This window comes from Euprymna scolopes, chromosome 11, assembly GCF_053919585.1.
Source record: "Euprymna scolopes isolate OS-2025 chromosome 11, ASM5391958v1, whole genome shotgun sequence".
Classification (NCBI taxonomy): Eukaryota; Metazoa; Mollusca; class Cephalopoda; order Sepiida; family Sepiolidae; genus Euprymna; species Euprymna scolopes.
In genome coordinates this window covers 103,456,686-103,478,578 of record NC_136492.1, presented here as the reverse complement: position 1 = coordinate 103,478,578, position 21,893 = coordinate 103,456,686, and the positions used below count along the sequence as shown (strand labels likewise).

Genomic DNA, 21,893 nt, shown 5'->3' with positions numbered 1-21,893 from the left:
TATAAAAACAAAAACAATTGTCAACTTTCCTTAAAAAAATATTATCTCCCTTGAATCAGCTTAGAAATATTAATAAGGCTTATTCTCAACTTTCTGTAGGATACAGAATTTAAACAATAATATTGTTTTTGTAACAACATAACGCTGAAATAAATTATATAAAATAGACAATAATATTGCATGTGAACAAATATTGCACAATTTCAACTAAAGCAAGATGGAGATTGTAGCACGAAAATAAATTAATAAGAATGTTGATTTTTAACATATGAAGAAAACATTCTCATAACCTTGACAGTTATTATCAACAGTTGTTATCAAGAATTTATTTAAAATGAAGAAAATTTGATTTTAATCGATGAGAAAATTAACCAATCCTTATGAAATTTTTAGCATAACAATGAAACTCAATAAAAACAGCAGAAAATATGTTGCAACATATCATCAATTTTGCAAAGTATTAAATCCACTGGTAGATTCACAAGGAATAGAAAAACATCAAATCATATGGATTGAATCGTTATCAGCTTGTTCAGAACTAAATCAACTCAGATTAATTTTAATAATTTTCTAACTCCTGTGTGAAAACACACTCCAATAGATTGATTATATATTTTTCTAAAAAAGATTTCCCTCCTCAAAAATTTAAAGAACACATCTTTTATAACATTCTGGTTGGATGCATTACATTGGTAAATAAATATTTAATTCAAAATTATTGTATTTTTCAATATTGTCATTTGTTTTGTTCAGCTTGTGTCATATCTAACAATGTTTTCTACCAATCTGCATTGTCGCCGCCTTGAAAATAACTTGTTATATTAAATCAGATATTAAATAATGCTTTCTGTTCACAAGTGTGGTTTTGTGAAATATATCTCATTTCTGTTTTGTTTTCTTCTTTCTAGACAAGACTGCGAGGTAATCTTGAATGGGCTCCTCCTCGGGTTCAGATTATTTTTAGCATTCATCCTTCATCCAAGTAAGTCAAAATTTATTTGTTGAATTCTTTTATTTTGATATTTAGTTTATTTCTGCATCCTTCCTGGATGGAATAGGCACCCCAGAATGAAGTATTAAAAATGGTCACTTCAACAAATAATGCCACTTGTATGCGTTTTCATGGAGATTTCTTACTTCCAATATTTAAATTGATAATGTTTTAAAGCCTTTAGAAGTAACTCCAGAAAAAGCTTTAACAGTAATCATGTTTTTATATTTCTTTTCATCTTTCATCTTATTTTATGCTTTAGATTAATAATTTCATGAGTGACTTCCAATTTTTCCTTTTTGTTGCCATTTTGCTTGTGCCACCCACTAAGTATTTAAAAAAGAATAACAGAAATAATGTGACGTTCCTCTTCCGGACAACGTTAAGTAATCCAGATGATTCAGTTGGCAATGTCATGAACAGTAAACATTAACGATGAGCCTTTCATCACATAAGCCTTAACTATTTTTAGAATTTCAGCATAGCAACAAGAAGCCGTCTGGTCAGATTAACTCTTTCGTGTTATACCATGTACGAGAGATTTAAGAAATTAAAAATCAGTCTGGAATCAGCCGTAGAAATGCAAACTGGATCTCGAGCCAACCACAGGCGAGAAGCAAATAAAGATTTTGTTTCATGTAAAATGAGTTTGCTAACCTGTGAAAAACTGTGCAAAGCGATAAGAACTTTCGCTTTGTGAATTTTGTTAAGTCATATTATTAGTGTTGTGAATTTGATGTATTCAAGGAAGGCCCAAAAACATGTTATTTAAGCATTGTGAATCCAATGTATTCAGGGAAGGCATGATGCCATTATGTACTTATGTAATCAACCATCCAAGGACTTTATCTATTTGGATATGTAATCAGGGAAAAGTTTGAAGAAATTGTTTTTCTTTGTTTAATCTCAGTACTTCTATTTGTTTATCACAAAACCTGTTGGACTGTGATTTCTTTCTGAAAATACTTTAACTTGTAATGACCTTAAAATTGGTGCATCTCAGCACGCGTGTTGACTTCCACTTTAACATCTATTGGAATTTTTATATTATTTTCTTCCTCGAAGATGTAATATGGGATTGTGCCCTGTAATCCGGAACTTTGATTGACCGTCCTTTCTCATCACCATTGGGACTTTATAGATTTTCAGATAATAGGGAGAAAACTGGGTGGCACATTTTCACTAGTAGACTCCCCTACTTCCGTTTGTGCAGATTTCTCGGTGAAAAATTGTCATAATACTTTAAGAGAATTGGCAAAAGCTCTTAGAATAAAAGTTAAAAATTTTGAATAAACAAACTGTTTTGAAACCACATTAAGATTTGATTTAGTATTTTGTGTACTTGAAATGTTTTATTCAGTTTTGATAGTAAAATATCCATCATCAGAGAAGGAATGAGTTTTATTTTTACTGTATGTAAAATGTCCATGTCCTCGTTGGTTGTTGTATCAAGGATGTGTGTTGGTGTTGTTGCATGAGGTACTATTGAAAAGAACTCTTTACTGTAAGCTTTTTGGTTGCATGGTCGCTGAAATATTAAGAGAATTGGCAAAAATTCTTAGAAACATCTATAATATAAATCTCACCTGTCTGTTAGTGTGTGTGTGTGAATGTATGTATTTTTGTATGTCTACTAAAAACTTTTGTCAGCCGCATTGGTACCATCTGAAAGAGCGAACCCTCGGCTGTATAATATGTGAGAATTAGAAAATAATGGTCAATTATTTCGTATAGAACTAAAGTTTTAAACGAAAGGAGAGTTGGTAAAATGTCTCTTTCTAAATGACTTCAAAAACTGTGCATGCATCAAGCATTATTTTTTTAATTGGTTTAAATAAAAAAAATTCCAACATTATTTCGCAATCAGTATTGTGGGCCAGTTGATTAGGAGGTTGCCTAGTAATCTTTAGTTTTGACATTCGCTTGCATATAACGGTGGTCTTTTTTATTTATTTATTTTTTTTTTCATTTAAACAGGGCTGTTTTGTAATTTCGGCAGATAATTAAAACAAAAAACAATTTCCTTATTTTGATTTTTTTTTTTTTTTTTTTTTTTTTTTTTTTTTTTAGAGGTTTAAGTAAAATGAAGGTTAAGTTTTTATTTAAAAGAAACAAAAATTCCAATCCAATAACAGTAAACAAAAAACAAACTTTCTATCATTTAAATCTATATTTTTACATTTTTTTTCTTTCACATTTAAACAGGGTTAAAAGATTTGTAAACTTTGTATTTATTTGGCATTTTTTTATCAGAGGTTAATTAAATTAAAACATTTTTTTATTTTGATAGTTATATAAATCACATTTTTTTACATCGTAAGTGCTAATTTTTTTTCTTTTAATAACATATTAAGTCATAACTAACCATTTTTATAACAGTTATTTTGATTAAAACAAATTCTACTTTGTTATTTTTGCTTTCATTGTAACAGATCATAAAGAGAAATCTTTCTAGACTGAGGCAACATTAAAGAAGTTTGTTTAAACTGGTCTTTAATCATCAAAAAGTGCTCAATATCCAGAGAATAGCTTATCTTCGTATTCCTTCTGCCAAAATATCTGGTGGGGAGGTTTTCATATACTTTTTCTTTTCTTTTTTTTTCTTTTTCGGGGAGGGGAGGATTACATTTTCGTGTTTTTATCCATTCTTTTATTTTTGAAATTGTTGTGGAAGTAACAATGGAGTTAACAGCTGTGTCCAAACCGAACACCATGTCCACTCGGGCAATGCCAGGTATCCATGCTAGTCTATTATATAAATCTCAAATGTTGGTTTGTTAGTGCAGTTTTTTTATGTGTTTGTGTGTTCCTATATCTGCTAAAAACTTTCATCAGCCGCATCCAACTGGATCAAAACTGGTACCATCTGAAAGAAAAATGCCTCGGATAAGTAATATGTGAAAATTAGAAAAAAGGTTTAATTCTGTGGTGGTCAACTGAACCATTTCTTGCAAGGAGGGAGAAGGGTCACTTTTTGCATCGCAATTTTCACAAGTCACACATGCATAGCAAACTGCAAGTATGTTAAAAAACGTTATTTTGCAGCATCATGACGTCATAAGTCATGGCTGTGACAGCTAGCGCGTTACTCAGTAACTTTTTTTCCTTCTTTTCCTCTTTCGCATTTCAGTTGCCACAGCTCATTTTTTGGGGGTTTTTTTCCAGTCGCACGGGTAGTCACTGCTATTTTGATTGAAAGAATGATATTGAGTTAGTTGTTTGGTTGGTGGGTTTTGTTTTACGGCATATCAACCCTTTTCAGGTTATTTAATGCCGAATCCAGTGATTTTGAAGAACAATTTTTTAATAGAGTATGTTTGGGTTTTTTTTTTTAAGTCCGTTTCTATTTAACCCATAGTTGGGACCCTAACAGGTACTACCAGTCCGGGTCAGAGTGGGCCTGGGAGCAATGGCAATTAAAGGGTGGCTCCACACTCCCCAAAGCCCACAAGCTGGGGCCTCACCATCGGATATAATTTAAGGTCATATCCAGGACCAATATTGTGGTGGGGTCCGATGAAAAAGTACTTCTATTTATATCCCTTCACATGGGCAGCGCCAGCCACCCACCTGCTAAAATTTTTAATTTGGAATAAGCAGACACTGTTTTGCAATCATAATTAGAACTTTTACTAATTCTCCCATCACAGTGATCATGTGCCCCAAAAGATCACAGTACTTTTTTTTATGTTTTTTTTCTTTGTTTTAAATGCAAAAAGAGCATGGTAACTTAAAAAAAAAAAAAACATAATCTACCAATATCCACTTGGTGACAAATTAGATTTTCTATGACTAACTTTTTTATTTAGGGTGGAGAGGATTTTTTTGTATAGAAAAATTGAAAATTAATTTGCAATTAGTAACTCGTAAGAACGAGTGCATGGTAATTTTATTTTTTTTTATTATCAGAGGACATAATCGTCTCTGATGCAATTGTACTTTCAGCAGCAAAGTTGCCAAATTGGCTACTGTTCTTCCCTATGGGCACCTGATAAAACAGAATTAACAAGTACCAAAACCGTGTGAAGTGCTTAATCAATTGGAATTAGTTGAAATATTAATAAAAAAAAAAAAAAAAAAATGTCAGCCGTATGTGTAATCCACTTTTTAACATATATTTGCATCTCAGAATTTTCTTAAAAAGTACATAATGTTTATGCTTGAAAATTTTTAGTCTCAGATCTGAAAAACGTTTGTATGTACACCGGCGCTTACCATTCCCTATCGAAAGTATAAAATGTTCAAACTAACTTTGCAGTAATTATGCACTTTTTTTTTTTTTATGTACTTTTTTAAATATTAAATGATATCTTTATTTTTCAGGCGTTCTGTAGCCATCCCAAAGCAAAACTATCGATGTGCTGGTTGTGGTACACGTGTAGAACCAGGTAAGAATTTCCATCTTCCTCCAACTTTGTATTAGAAATTGATGCGATTTAATAGATACAAAAGATGATTGATTGAGCGAAATCACATTAGAAAATCGTGAAATAGAATTAACAAGTTGTTGAAGAGCAGTGTAGACATTGGAGTTGTCATGAAAGGACTCTTTTCATGGTTGTCCTTAAGGATATCATAGAGAAAAGTTTCCATGAATATGTTTAGTGAAACTGATTTTCAGGATAAATTGATGTGCATATTCAATGTATGCGTTCTTCCTCAAGCCAGTTCAGAATTGTGAAGAATGAAAAAATACAAAATGGCTACATGGTTCATATGGGAGTAGAGATAAAGCCAACATACAATCATCCAATACTAGCTGGCCGCCCAGCATTGCCCGGTCATACAATATGCTTACACATGATATTTTAATTTATGCAGATTGCGTATGTATTATTATAGAATTAATCCTCCATTGATTATTATAAATTACAATGAATAATTTGCCCAGTGGACTAATTCGTAAAAAAAACATCAATGATAATGTCGTTAATCGATTTCTAACTGTGTTTGTTTTACAATTTCATGTCAGCTGATATTTGGGCTTGACAATCTTAAACATAGTCTTTTTTTTTCTGTTATAGATTAAATGGAAGAATTTTTACAAGGGAATATTTGACATAACACTGGCCGGTGTAACTTAAAATATTCTCCTGTAAAAATCCTTCTTATTTATCTATAAGAGAAAAACTATTTTTAAGATTGGATTTTTCGATTTACAATACTTATCAGATGAATTTCTGTACAAAACATATCTAAGAACACTACCAGACATATAAATTAGCTTTGTGTGAAATTTGCAAAAGATAGACTCAGCCATTTCGGAACCTATAAGGAAGGAACTCATACACACAAAGTGATTTTATATAATAGAGATTAATTTTTTTTACATTTTCTTTTAATATTCTGCTGCTTCTCTTATTAGAAAAACTAATGTACAATATTGAAAATTGAACAACAAATAAAGATGAGATTAAATTAAAGAATTATGACATAGACCAACCTTGTTTAAAGTCATCATCTGCATACAACCTGGGAATCTCTAAGACAATATACTGTTCAAGAAATACATATTAATGGACGCTATTATATTGATCGTTTTGTGTGAGACTGGTATATTTATGGATGAGATAATTATATCATATTTAACTAGTGAAGTAATACTTAACAAGAATATAATAAAATATCCAGGGTCTTCTTTATTTGAAGAGGAGACAAATACAAGTTCACTTTATTTATGACTAGCAAAGTGAGGAACATACAAAAACAAAATAGAAAAGGGAAAAAAGTGACTGTAATATTCTTATATGAAAACTTTCCTCAACCCATCTCTCCTCTCTCTCCTTCCCTCACTTCCTTATTTTTCCACATCCCTCTCTCTTCTCCTCTTTTACCTTCGCTCAGCCCACTCCTCTATCTTAATGTAGTGAAAATAATAAAAATATAAGTCATTCACCTCTCTTTTACATAAAAGATACCATTAGAAAATGGCTGAAAGACTGACTCCCCTGAAAAAACCTGGCCAGTTTAACATGGAAATAAAAATTTAGAAGTTAATTTTCTCAGATGTAATCTTAAATTTAAAAAGTGAAATATACAAACCTTATAGAAAACCAAGCACTATCCCACTATATGTTAATAAACAATCTAACCATGTTTTTGCAATTTTCAAACAAATCCCGATATCATAGATTCATAGATTATCCATATATTCAACCAATACAAAAAAGAATATGAAACAATATTTTTAAAAAGAAGATATTAATAAATCAAATTTATAGAAATTGTAATCACTTCTGTTGCCTAGCTTAGATAGGCGAAGGTAATTTTATGAAAGTTTGAAATTTTATTTTTAATTGTAGATTCAAATAAATATTTCTCCTATCAGGATTTAAAAAATAAACTTTCTGCTTGCAAAAATTAATCATTTTCTTTCTCTTTCATTTCAGCTTACATGAAGCGTTTTCGTTACTGTGAATATTTAGGCAAATATTTCTGCCAATGTTGCCACACCAACGCTTCTGCTTTTATTCCTGGAAGAATTCTTCAGAAATGGGACTTCAGCAAATATTATGTGTCCAAATTTTCTTATGACCTTATAGCCAAAATCTTTAATGAGCCATTCTTCAATTTGGAGGACATTAATTCCGCTCTTTATCGGAAAGTGAAAGCATTGGAGAACATCAAACAATTCCGACAGCAATTAGTCCATCTGGCAACGCTTATGAAAATCTGCAGACATGCCAGCATCACGTGAGTCTTGAAGGATTCCGCTTCTTCCTAATTGATATTTTTTTACTTTATTTTCTTTTTATATACATTGCTAATTGCCTCAGGTATCCTTACCAAAGAATGCCGATGAGGCTACTCAGGCATTTTTTGTAGGCCAGATGCACTTCTTTTAGTGTGCTGGCTTTTTAAACCCTACCTAACCTTGTGTCTAACTTTCTAAGAAGGTCAATAATATATCAGTGGTTCCCAACCTTTTTCCATGTCCCCTACTGCTCTCTATCTACTATATTTAGTTTGATACAAAGGAGGTAAAAAGGGGTCGGAGCCCTTTCTGAAAATTCAGATACCTCCAGTTTTTGTGAAATTTTAACAATAGGTATTAGACATTTCAGTTTCTTAAAATTATTTTTAAATTTTAAGTGGTTTTAGGGGGTATAATATGGGCATAACATCCCACTCAAAGGTTGTTTTTTTTTTTTTTTTTTTTTTTTTTTTTAGTCAAAGATGCCACCATTTATCAAGACCCACAAGTCACTCGAGGATAAGGGATTCACATATTTTATTCATAGTCATTAAACATCAATTAAGCCAGATTCCCTGAATTCCAATTTCTTAAGACTGCTTAAACATAAGCTTTAAATTTTAATCATTTTCTAGAATTAAAATCCTGTAATGGACTTTGATCAAAATTGAAATCAGTATTCTAAACAAAGTTTAGTAGCATTATATCTTCATTTTAATTTTTATAAGAAAACATGTTGGACAAAATTCTGTTCTTGGACATTAATGTTACCTGTTTTGTGATAGGTATTCTTCTAGTGTGTGTGTGTATATATATATAATTATCAGAACGTGAAAGATATAATTATTCCTACAGTCAAGCAACATCACAACTCACAAGAGCCATGACAGCCAGCAAACCAGAAGTCCAAACTCAAGTTCCACCCTCATCTGAGCTTGTCAGTTGAATACATCCAAACTCGGGATTCAAAACCCAAGTCTTGCATGCAAAGCGAGTACTCTGCCATTTGAGAAACCATACCACACACAAAAGTGCATTAAGGAACACAAATCGAGCAAACAGCAGCGAAATCCGACTATGGAATGAACCTATTTCATCTTAGACAAGGGATTTGGTCATCCAAACAATGTGAACCCAAGCCAATGTCTCACAAATAGGAATTTTACACTTGCTAACCTAGTGAGCAATTTATAATAGAATTTTCAGAATGTAGAGATGATATAATTATTTCCTGTCAAGCAACGTTGCAACTCACAAAAGCCATGACGGCCAACAAACCAGAAGTCCAAGACTTCAGTTTCCAATTGCCTGCTAGGTTAGCATGTTGGATGACATTGTCCTAGAAAGTGTAAAGTATCCTACTTGTGAGACATTCGCTTGGGTTTTCGTTGGTTGGATGACCACATTCCTTGTTTGAGATGAAATAGGTTGATTCTATAGTCGGATTTTGCTGCAGTTTGCTTGATCTGTGTTAGTTAATAGACTTTCTTGTGTGTGGCACAGTTACTCAAGTGGTAGAGTACTTGCTTCACATGCAAGAAATTCAGGTTTTCAATCCTGAGTTTGGATGTGTTCAACTGATGAGCCCAAATGAAAACGAAACTGAAGTTGTAAATTTCGGTTTGTTGGGTGTTATATCTCTTCAGAGTTGCGAGGTTGCTTGACTGTGGAAATAATTATATATATATATTAGAAAACGATTTTGCTTGTAAGTCAATCAATTTCTTGTAATCACTGTATTAGTTTGCTTTCAAGAATTCACACTAATCATAATATTATTTTAATGATCATCTATGTCAATTCTATTCCCTATGGACTCTGATAGGGCTTGGCCGATCTTTTGGAAATTTCACATATATGTACTTTGTGTCTGAGAATGTTCTTAAATAGGTTTTGTATCAGAATACATCCAAGAAGTATTGAAAATTGATAATAAAAAAAAAGTCTGGTTATAGAAAGAACAGTCCGATTTTGACTAACGTTAACATCCTTATACAGCCTAACATCACAAATTCATTTGAGAAGTTTTATCTTCGCATAAGCAGAAATCAGCAGTAGGTTTTTTGATAAGACAAAGGTTTTTTTAAAATGAATGTTTCTGTTTAGATTGCAATTGAAGCATGATACTTAATTTTTTGCATTTCAAACTTTAGTCGAAGCCATTATATAAAAATAATTTTATAAAATCAACAGTAGGTTCTCTACACTACAATGATTGTGGACTGTCATTGTAGAGAAGCATATGAAGCTTCTTGCTGGTGCACCATTGTGCATCCCTGACTAGAGCAGACATTCGATTTGATTGAAAAATGAGTGATTTCACCGATTTCAATGACAATAAAAGTATTGAAAGTGTGGAATGTCGGATCTTTCTGCTAGTGTGTGTGTGTGTGTGTGTGTATATATATATATATATATATATATAAATGGTGAGATTCCAAAGCTATCATGAGTATAAATCTGGGAGGTATATTTATATATAAGAATAATTTTTAAAATTTTATTTTTCAGAATTTATCCTGAAATCGAAAAGCTTCCACCACATATTGTAAGGGAAATTCATACGTATTCAATTGCAGACCTCATAAGGGTAAGTTTGGCAACATCTACCATATTCCATCTGTTTCTGATAATGTCAGAATCTTTTCTACAAGGTTCCATTTTTATATTATTGTTTATTATGGTTTTCAAGATTTGGCATTCACTGAATAACACGTTTAAGACAAATACATTTTTATTGTAATATATATTGTCTGCAAATGTTGAGTCTTCTGTTCAAGTGAATGTTCAATATAGCCCTAAATTTGATGTAACGGTTGGGGTGCATCAGAGTTCTGTACTCAGCCCTCTTCTCTTTGTTATTGTTATATGGAAGCTTTGTCCCAGAAGTTCCGCACAGGTTGTCTATGGAAACTGCTTTATGCAGCAGACCTTGTCATCATTGTTGAATCAAGGAAGAAACTATTAGAGTAGAAGGCTTTCTTACATCTAAGGATCTCTACTGTGTAGGGATGGGACTTTGCTGCTTGTCAGGTTTATTAGGGGTATTTACATCGTGGGGGTACAAGGGCTTGTAGTTCATTCGAGCATCCACTATTAAAATACTTGTAAAAAAGGCAGAGCGATGCAACATTTTGTCGATGGGACAGAGGTTGAAGCTTAGATGACAGTTTAGGACCTATCAGGTTGCTATACTTGAAAGAAAACTGATAGTTTATTTAAAGCCAATGAAAATAAGTGAGTATTGTCAAGTATGAGGGTTTCTTTTACTATAGACACTGTTAATGAAATATGTGTTATGTGGCCTGATGCAACATAAAAATTTCAAATTTTTTAGGTGTTACCTTTTCATTTCCACTGTTAATTTAGTTATAATAAATGAATGTTAGTATTACGATTTATAGCAAAAAATTTTTGTTGAAAAGAAAGATGGCTTACCTGTGAAAAATATTCTGATCAGGACAAATTATATTTGCAAACATAAAAAATTAATTAAAATTTGTTATTTTTAACATGTTCCAAAAATAAATTGTTAGAGAGAATCAAGTATTGATTTATGAAATGTAATACTATCATGATCTATATGGAAGCTGTGTGGGTGCAGGTTATGTTAAAACGAAATCCATAAAATGCTCTATTGTGAGATTAGCGAAAGATAGAATATAAATTATTTATTTCTAAGTTTCTCTGTGGGGAATGGTGAGCAATTCTTGGAAGTGGGGTTATAAGATTTTTGTATTTTAATGATTCTCTATTTAATTTCGTGTAGTGTATAGGAATCTGAGATTCCAGATGGTGGTTGCTAGGAAAGTGTTTCCTCCTTTCCTTAGGTATTATTTGAAGATATTATGAATGTAGAACCTCTGTTTAAATGTCCCTCGTATCATTCTGATGTATATCTCCTTTTACCTGGGGTTTACATTTGAAATGATTCTGGCTTTGTAAACTATGAATCTGAGATTATATATCTATATATATAATCTATATATAGCAGTAGTAGTAGATAAGAAAAGTAAATGTAAACTTCAATCTAATATAAATATTAATATTTATATATTAATCTTAACCAAACAAAAACTGCTCAATATAATGACAATAGGAAGTAGAGCTTGACACAAGAAGCATAACTGAAAACTGTAAATTAAAATTTACATGTAAAATTTATTTTTAGACAGAATACTTCAAAGATAATTAATCCTTATTCCACGGAGTTTCAATGAATGCAATATATATGGTTGACTATTATAGAAAACTGATCACATATAATGATAGATGTATCGAGACACAGGAATGGGTATGTTTGATCTGGCAGAATGGTGGTTCATTAAAATTGTGGGGTCTGCGTTCGCGCCTGGTCCACAAACTATGGAAATAAAAAATTTAAAAATTAAAAAAAACGTTTACATGTGTTTTTGGTATAGATGTACATAATAATACTTTGATAAGTATGTTTTAACTTAAATAGGGATGGTATAATAAAATTGTGGGGTCTGCATTGGCGCCTGGCCTCCATAGAATGGAAATAGGCACAAACTTTAATAAAGACTTTTCATATATATCTGCGTAAGTATACTTTGTTAATTATGTTTCAGTTTGAAGAAATATGGTATAATAAAATTATGGGGTGCATGTTCGCGCCTGACCTCCATAGAATGGAAATATGTCACGAAGTTTAACAAGGTTTTTTAATATATATCCACAGAATATTGTGATAAGTGTTTCAGTGTGAACAGGTATGGTATAATAAATTATGAGGTTTATCTATTTTATTTTTACTTTCATCATATTTTGCTTTGGTTTTGATACCCCCAAATTCGAAGCTATCTCTTTACAACCCTTCCTTTTCATAACCTATCATACTTTAATAAATCAGTCCATTTTCTGTAGGCTGTTTTTGAGCCCAGTCAACGACGGGTACTTTTGCTAGTATATATATATATATATATATATGTAATTATTTGCACAATCAAACAATGTTGCGGCTCATACAAACGATGAAAACAATGGATCAGAAATCCAAGACTTGAGTCTTAGATTTTTGATTTGTTGTTTTCATCGTTTATATGAGCCGCAACGTTGTTTGATTGTGCAAATAATTATATATGATCTCATATTCAAAAACATGTTTTTTGTTCATGTTATTAATAAACCTGAACTTAATTAATCAATTAACTTTTTAACATATTTTATTTCTAAATTTTTTAGATGAGGATTGCTTATTCGTTTTATTTGGATTCTTCAGACTACTATTCTCATCTCGAATGTATTGGTCTATATAACTTCTGACCTTCTCATCTTGTCGAACTCGGACTCTGCACTGAATTTCAAACGGAAAACTTTATTTAATCTACATGGTTAGCATGCTTTTATTCTGTCAGCCATGGCTGGGTAGAAGTCCTAAGTAATTTTTAGTTATATTTTGAGCGTCTCCCACATTGTGGCTTGAACCTTCAACCTCCAAAACCTTTATCTATTATATCATAGCTCCTTGCAGACAATTCTAGTATGAATTTTAGGAGTTTCAAACTAATAATAATGTATTTGTGCATTACTGCAATAAAAAAAAATTTTTTAACCAAAACACTTAAAAATAAATTTTCCCATGTTTAAACCGTTAAATATTTTGTAAGCCCCAAATTTGAAAGTAATGAGGTTAATAATTGTTTTAAAAGTTTTTATTATGTAAATGGGAAAATTTTGGTTTTTTATTTATGCAAATGGATATCCATTCTTAATTAAGAGCATGCGTAAATGTGTATTTGCAGGTCAAAAGTGGTGAGCTGTTGCCTCTATTAAAGAACATTGTCACCACAGGAATTTCACATGTCAAAGAATGTGAGGTAAGACTATAATCCCATTCTCAATTTCAGAATGTCTACACTTAAATTGGTGAATAAATATTTAATCTCCTTAGAACAATAGAAATCTTATGTGCTGTTGGATTGAAGAAAGCTGTGAATAAAGTATGAAGTGAAAAACGTTTTTACGGTTAGGTGGTCTGTAAAAAGCAAAGAAGTCATGTGACCAACTTTAAAGCAAAGCAACAGGAGATTCAAAGTTATGTATCTTTGTACTCGTCTATTGCATTAACTCCATAATACAATCATATCTGACTGCAGGCGAAATGTGCTTTCATGATAATTTACACACATATTCTTAAATAGGTTTTCAATAGAACTTATATGGGCCATTTTTAACAAGTGCCAACAAAACAAAAAAGGGACAAAAAAAATAAATGTACAACAAATAAATGTTACCAAATGCAAGATAAGTTACTTTTCTACCTACATAGATAAGTTTCGTGTTGTGAGAAATTCGACAATTATGAACAAGCCCTTCATTGACTGATTTAGGCACCAACTATTTTTGTTTAGACCAATTAGATTGGTCGATGTTTTTTTAACTGCCAGCGATGTGCTTGGCAGGTTTTTTTGATTGCCTTTCAGGCAGTTCCAGTAAAGCAGCCAAACGAGAAGGACGGAACTCCACTCGTTTTCGTTGAGACTTTATTTTTAAGCCTAAATGATTAGACTAAGTTATTATTATATATATCTCTGAGACTTTTTTAAGGTCAGAATTACCGCCCTTTCATTAATAACTTTTCCTTCAAATGAACATGAATTATGAACTTCTGTAATGTCGACTCAAGTTGAGAATTGAATCTTTTCATCAGAAAGCATCATACCAATCCCCTTCAAGCAGCTGCAATTAATCCGATCTTCGAACAGAGCTGTACCTGGATATCATTTCCTAATGAAGATAAACAAACTATTACCTTTCGAGGTTGTTACCAGCTCTATTCAGAGACAAATTGGGCATTTCCGTTTTGTAATCTTGAATGAATAAAATTTGTATCGAATTTTAGAGGTATGCTTTGTTGTGATGTTAATTTTTTGTCACTGTCTCGGAGCAAAAACAGGTGAGATAAAATATCTTACAGTGTTTTAGCAGAGTGGACATGCAGTTTCTCTTTAATTTAGAATAAAAACAAATGTCAACCGTAATCATTGTATGAGGATCTTTGATAATGGCTCAAAAATCAAAAATTAAGCAAAATGCTGATAGAAACACATTAAAAAAAATGTTACCAATTGTCCAAAAATGTAATGTTTTACTAGTATCTTTTTAATTTTTGTTTTTGAGCAATTATCAAGGGTCTTCATGCAATGTTTATGGTCACCATTATTTTTATATATATATATATATATATATATATATATATATATATATATATATATACACACACACTAACAGAACTACTTATCATTGAATTTCCCTCCCTTAAAATATGGTCTGGAAAAATTTTAACATATAACAGAATATTATCTTTTAATATTATTGCACCTGTATATTAACCTGGCTCAAACATGTGCAATAATGTTAAAATATTGTGAAATATTAGCTTGGTGTAAAAATAATGTTTTTTTTTGTATATATATATATATATATATATATATATATATATATATATATATATATATATATATATAGGGAAAGCGGTGGCTGGTTACTTTTAATGCATCTAAAACCAAGCTCCTATCTTTACATCATCATCGCTCTGATCCTCATCTGGCATCAATCGAAATGAATGGCCCTCGTCTTAGGGAGGCTGAATGTTTTGACAAGCTTCTGGGCTTGACCTTTACTCCTGATCTAAAATGGAACACATACATCAAATCCGTTGCCAAGGCCGCTGGAAAAATGGTAGGATCCTTCTACCGTTCCAGTAGATATCTCACTCCTGATGCAATTCTCTACCTTGTCTCTCGCTCCTTGACAAGGTTCAAAAGAGAGTCGCAAATCTGATAGGCCCTGAAACTGGCATCTAAGCTTCAGCCTCTGTCCCATCAACGAAACGTTGCATCCCTCTGCTTGTTCTACAAGTATTTTAATGGTGAATTCTTTGACGAACTGCAAGCACTTGTGCCCCCCACGACGTGAAAACCCCCACACTGTAGAGATCCCTAGATGTAAAAGATCTTTCTACCCCAGTAGTTTCTTCTCCAGAATCGCTAGACTTTGGAATTCCATTCCAGGTCCCTGCTTCCCTAACTGTACTGACGTGCAGAAGTTCAAGTGCAACGTGAACCGACATTTTGCTGCCCAAATCCTTACATAGTACCCCAGTAGTTGTTGCCCCTGATAGTAGCCCCCTATACCAAAGTGGCAATGTGCCTTGTTTGGGGTGAAAATGTAATAATTTTTTTTATAAAAAAAAAATATATAAAAGCCAGGTACAGCCAATGATGGAGTACTGTTGCCACATCTGGGCAGGAGCTGCTAGAAGCAGCTTATCCTGCCTTGACAGAGTTTAAAATAGACTTTGTAGCTTAGTGGGGGATACCCTTTTTTTCCCTGCAACCTCTTTCCCACAGAAGATACGTTGTGAGCTTGTCTCTGCTTTATCATTATTTTCATGGCAAGTGCTCATCTGAGTTTCAATATATGATCCCCCTTGTCAAACTTTCATGAAAAATGACGAGTGTCTAGCCAAAACCAAAAACAAGTGTCTAGACGAGTGTCTCGCCAAAACCACTATCACTAATTTCCCCCACTCTGTATCTGTGCCTAAACGTAGATTCCATGAACAAAGCTTCTTTCTTAAAACTGTGGAACTCTCTTCTGTTTGCCTGCTTTCCAGCTGACTACAATTTGATTGTCTTCAAGTCCAATGTAACAAGTTCTTGATGAACCATCCCCCTCAGTAATGCAATTTACAAAATTTCCACTAATTATGTATACCCTTGAGTAGCCTTCAGGCCTTGATAAGTAGTGACGCCTTTGTAAAAAAAAAAATAAATAAAATTTACTGTAAAATGCAGTAAAGTATTAAGATTTTCTCCATTTAATTTATTATTACTATTGTGTGTGTGTCTTAGATTTGATATGTTTATTCTTTATTAATTTTGTATTTTGTTTGATTTTCATTTGTCCAGCATTGTCCATGTCTTGGATTTATCTGTGAACTTTGTAACAATGAGCATGACATCATCTTTCCATTCCAACTGAGCAAAGCCATCAACTGCCCAGGTGAGTGCCATATGATTATCAGGTTTAGTTTTAACCAGCTACTATCACTACTATACTGAAATGTATTTTTTGGTGGCTCTGTGAAGCGTATTAAATTGATCTAGTTTTAATTAAAGAAGGAAAAATTAAGTAACATTTTTATATAAAAATAAGTAAATAAACAATTGCTAGGACAACAGTAATTTAGTAAATATTTATGAAAAATAAAATATGAAAACATTGAAAGAATCAATGTGAAATGAAAATTTTCATTCTCTCCTGTGTGAGATATGTAGTCGCCACAGCGTATAATTTACTTCCACTTATACCTGTACTGTATTGAACTTATCAAAAATGACGTTACTTGTAGCTATTGAATATACATATTAACCCTTCTTCTATCTAAAATATCCAGAGCTTGTACAACAATTTTTAGTTAATTCGTAATATAAAGCCATTCTGTAACGCATTATCTTATTCCTAAGCCAACATAAAAATAAAAGGAAGAAAATTTTATTTTTTATTTATTTTCTTTTCACAATTATAAATTTAAAGAAAAAAAAAGAACATTAAGCCATATTAACCCCTTTCCAACAGACCTGTTTGCAGATATAACTGCTTCCACTGCATGAACTCTTACTCACCTCCTCCTCCAGTAACAAACAATGAAATAGCAATGTCCCGTAATCACTTTGGGGAATATAATTTCTCAGTAGATATATAACCCTTATAAACTAACCCAGTAACAACATTAACCACCCACGTGGGGTCGCAGAAATACCTGGATTAGGACCCAGGCGTGGGGCAAACCCTCTCGGTACTGATGGACCCGTAGATTTTCCCAGGTCATCCATCTAGAAGAAGGAAAACTCTGAAGCTAAGCCTAAGGGGAGGAGGGCCTCTCCAGTCTTGGATGACAACCTTCCTAGAGCTGGTGATTCAAACAAATTACCGTCCTGCAAACCTAAACTGCTTAAGGAGTAGATAGGCACTGTCTATTGCCTGACTTCCATACTCCTTCTTTGTCTATTAGCCAGGCGTAGAGGTCGAACCACTGGGAGTCGATAGAAACACTCGGTGGTCAATCTTGTTTCCTGACTAGGGCAATGAACGCCGTTTTTCCCCACTCCCAATATATCCCATCCCTTAAATTGGGCACTTGGGAGTGCTTGAATGCTGTAATGCCAGTGCAAGCAGATTGGGTTGACCATTGTCTGATGGGTTGAGGGTACCGGATAGACAGTTCCTGGCTGCTGTTCCCGACTGGTAGTATAGGAGCACTAACTCTTTGATAGCGCTTAGAGCGGCTGCTCCATCAACAGTTGTATAAACGCATCGAATCACAGAAATTAGGAACCCGAGACTTCTGGAAAATCTACAACAGTGTAGTAAATAATGGGCAATCAACAATTCCCCCACCATCCAACAATCATGAGGTTGTTTGCTTTGCAACTGAGAAGGCTAACATGCTTGCCAGACGGTTTGCCTCCAACTCTACACTGGACCCTGCTACCCACCCTCTCCCTGACTTTCCTTTGCGGACAGACGCCACATTAGATGATCTGAAAATTACCCCTTCTCAGGTGCATGCTATCATAAGAAAACTTGACACTACAAAAGCATGTGGACCTGATCTCATCCCGGCTGTGCTATTAAAAACTGCTCCGCCGAAGTAGCTCCAGTTCTCTCCAAACTTTACAACAAATGCCTTAATGAATCTTGCTGGAAAACTTTTTCTGTAGTACCAGTTTTCAAGAATTCTGGCGAAGAACTGACCCAATAAATTATCGCCCCATTAGCCTCCTCCCACTTTTCGCCAAAATATTTGAGACCATAATTAACCAAGCTCTAGTCCATCACCTTACAGATGCTGAACTTCTGACTGACCAACAATATGGATTTAGGCAAGCCCGTTCCACAGCATACATCCTAACTGTAATCTCAGAACGTATATACCATTCACTGGACAAAGCGGGGGAGGGTAGAGCGGTAGCTCTAGATATATCTAAGGCTTTTGACAGGGTATGATATGAGGGTCTTCTCAAGAAAATCATATCATATGGCATCACTGGAAGAATACATAACATAATTAAATCCTTCTTAGATAAGAGAAAAATCCAGGTTGTCCTTGACGGTCGTACATCTAAACAATGATATAAATGCGGGAGTGCCTCAGGGGTCTATCCTTAGACATCTGTTATTTTTTTTTTTTTTTTTTTTTTTTTACAGTGATCACCACTTATCAAGGCCCGGAAGCCACTCAGGGATAAGGGTTATTGCAAGTACATTACGTTAGTGAGGAGATTTGATGAAGTGTTTAATTAGGGGGGCGGTTCATTAGGAATTTGTTAACATTAGACTTGAAGACATCCAAGTTGTAGTCCGGAGGGAAGCAGGCAGACGGAACAGAGTTCACACAGGCGTGCAGTTCTAAGAAAGAAGCTTTGTTCATGAAATCCGCGTTTTGATTTAGGCACAGATATAGAGTGGGGGAAATTTTTCACAGTGGATTCAGCTAGACGGGTGTTTTTCGTGAAAGATTGGCGAGGGGGGACCAGGGATTGGAGTTCAGATGAGCACCTGCCATGAAAATAACGATAAAACAAGGATAGGCTCGCAACGTCTCTTCTGTGGGAGAGGGGTTGCAGGGTAGAGAAAAGGGCATCCCCCACTAAACCACGAAGTCTATTTTGTACTCTGTCAAGGCATGATAGGCTGTTTTTGGCAGCTCCTGCCCAGATATGGCAACAGTATTCCATCCTTGGCCGTACTTGGCTTTTATATAGATAGAGAATTGCATCAGTAGTAAGATATCTTCTGGAGCGGTAGAAGGATCCCACCATCTTTCCAGCAACCTTGGCAACAGACTTGATGTACGTGTTCCATTTCAGATCAGGAGTAAAGGTCAAACCCAGAAGCTTGTCAAAACACGGGGCCTCACCCAGATGAGAGCCATCCATCACAATTGATGCCAGATGGGGATCAGAGCGTTGATGATGTAAGGATAGGAGTTTGGTTTTGGATGCATTAAAGGTAACTAGCCACATCTTCCCCCACTGAACCACGCGCTCGAGATCAGAGGAGAGAGAATCCGAGAGAACTTCGTCATTTACAGCCTTTGATGTGTTGCCGTAGATGGTCGTGTCATCAGCATAGATGTCAACGAATGATTTAAGTATGTATTTAGGGAGGTCATTGATGTAGATCAGGAAGAGAGTTGGGCCCAGGATTGACCCCTGAGGGACTCCAGCATTTATATTGCAGGCCCTCGATTTTTGTCTATCTACCACTACTCTTATGAGCCTGTCTGAGAGAAATGATTTAATGATTGAGAAAACATTTCCAGTTATACCGTAGCTGGAAATCTTGTGAAGTAGACCCTTATGCCATACTTTGTCAAAGGCCTTTGATATGTCAAGAGCAATTGCCCTAGAAAGGAAGCCTTTGTCAAGAGATTCACTTATCCTGTGGGATATAACCGTCAGCACATCTGCGGTAGATCTTGCAGAGCGGAAACCATATTGTGTGTCACTAAGAAGGTTATTCCTGCTGAGGTGGTTGACTATTTCTCTATTTAATATTGATTCCAGCAACTTACTCATAACACAGAGAAGACTTATTGGTCTGTACTGAGAGGGAGATGACTTATCACCTGAATTCTTAAATACAGGGCAAACCGATGAGGTCTTCCAGGGGGTCGGAAAGCACTTCTCCTTAAGGCAGCGCTTAAATAGTTTCGTAAGTATGGGAGCAAGTTTTGGTTGAAGCTTCCTAATATTCATAAATGACCTCCCTGACAAAATTGTCTGTGAGATAGGTATATATGCTGATGACACCACACTCTATAACAGACACGACAGGAAAACAAATAAACACATATCTAAAGAAATGACAGAAACACTAGAGGATGACCTCCGATCCGTAGTGGAATGGGGACAAAAATAGATGGTCACATTCAATGCTGCCAAGACTAAACTTGTTTCCTTCAATCACTACAAGAAACCTTCCTTACCACCAATAGCAATGGCCAATGGCTCTTTATCTGAAAGTACTACTTTTAAACTCCTTGGCCTAACGTTCACAGGAAACATGAGTTGGAACAATTACATTGAGAACATTGCCAGGACCGCTGCGAAGAAGGTGGGTTCTCTCTACTGTGCTAGAAAGCTATCCTATACCTCTATAAGGCCCGAAAGTATCCCATACCTCTATAAGGCCACCATTCGCCCATGTATGGAGTATTTTGTCATGTTTGGGCTGGTGCATCTGCCACTAGTCTCTCGCTCCTAGACAAGATTCAAACGAGTCGCAAATCTGATAGGTCCTGAACTGTCATCTAAACTTTAGCCTCTGTCCCATCAACGAAATATTGCATCCCTCTGCCTGTTCTACAAGTACTTTAACAGTGAAGCTCTGACGAACTGCAAGCACTTGTGCTCCTGCGATAAAAATACCCCCGAAAAACCCGAAAAGCAGCTAAATCCCACCCCTTCACAGTAGAGAACCCTAGATGTAAGAGAGCCTTCTACTCTAGTAGTTTCTTCCCCAGAACCGCTAGACTTTGGAATTCCCTCCCGGGTCCTGCTTCCCCAACTGTACTGACGTGCAGAAGTTCAAGTGCAACGTGAACCGACATCTTGCTGCCCAACTTCCTACACAGTACCCCTGATGCTGATGTCCCTGATAATAGCCCCCTACAACAAAGTGGCAATGTGCCTTGTTTGGGGTGAAAATGCAATAAAAAATAATAATCTTTTTTTGAAACATTAAAAAATAATGGATCCATTTTTGAGATGTGTGAAATCAAACTGCATATTTAGCAATGACAATGCTATTTTAGACTTGAGCATGGTAGAATGGTGGAAGAAGAAAGCATCCTTATGAAGAAGCTTTGACTCATTTAAAATAAACTTCCAACTAGTGATGTCATGATTAGGGTTATGGCAAGAGAATATTCTTTTCATTATTTTGACTCTCAAGTATATATCAGTTAATATCTTATATGTTTTTAGATAGAGTAATGTGGTTCTCGATTGCTTAACTGTGTTGGAGATATACTTGAGTCAAAACAATAAGAATATTCTCTTGCCTTGTAATGATATTACACGTATTGATAGTATAGAAATGTAAGCTATTTCTTTTGTTTTTTCTCCTAATATGTAAAACATAACTTGATCATTTATTCTTGATGAAAAAAAA

General features: G+C 34.3%; 1 protein-coding gene across 4 annotated transcripts in view; it reads left to right on the top strand.

Annotated features, from left to right (window-relative positions):
- LOC145288026 (run domain Beclin-1-interacting and cysteine-rich domain-containing protein-like) overlaps positions 1 to 21,893 on the top strand; it is a 202,888-nt gene that overhangs the window by 162,828 nt on the left and 18,167 nt on the right. For all 4 annotated transcript variants that reach the window (XM_080136033.1, XM_080136034.1, XM_080136035.1 and 1 more), the window contains 6 exons: positions 909 to 982; positions 5,315 to 5,379; positions 7,381 to 7,684; positions 10,197 to 10,275; positions 13,451 to 13,525; positions 16,622 to 16,715. In XM_080136033.1, coding sequence (XP_079992159.1) covers positions 909 to 982; positions 5,315 to 5,379; positions 7,381 to 7,684; positions 10,197 to 10,275; positions 13,451 to 13,525; positions 16,622 to 16,715 — 691 coding nt within the window. The remainder of the gene's footprint in view (positions 1 to 908; positions 983 to 5,314; positions 5,380 to 7,380; positions 7,685 to 10,196; positions 10,276 to 13,450; positions 13,526 to 16,621; positions 16,716 to 21,893) is intronic.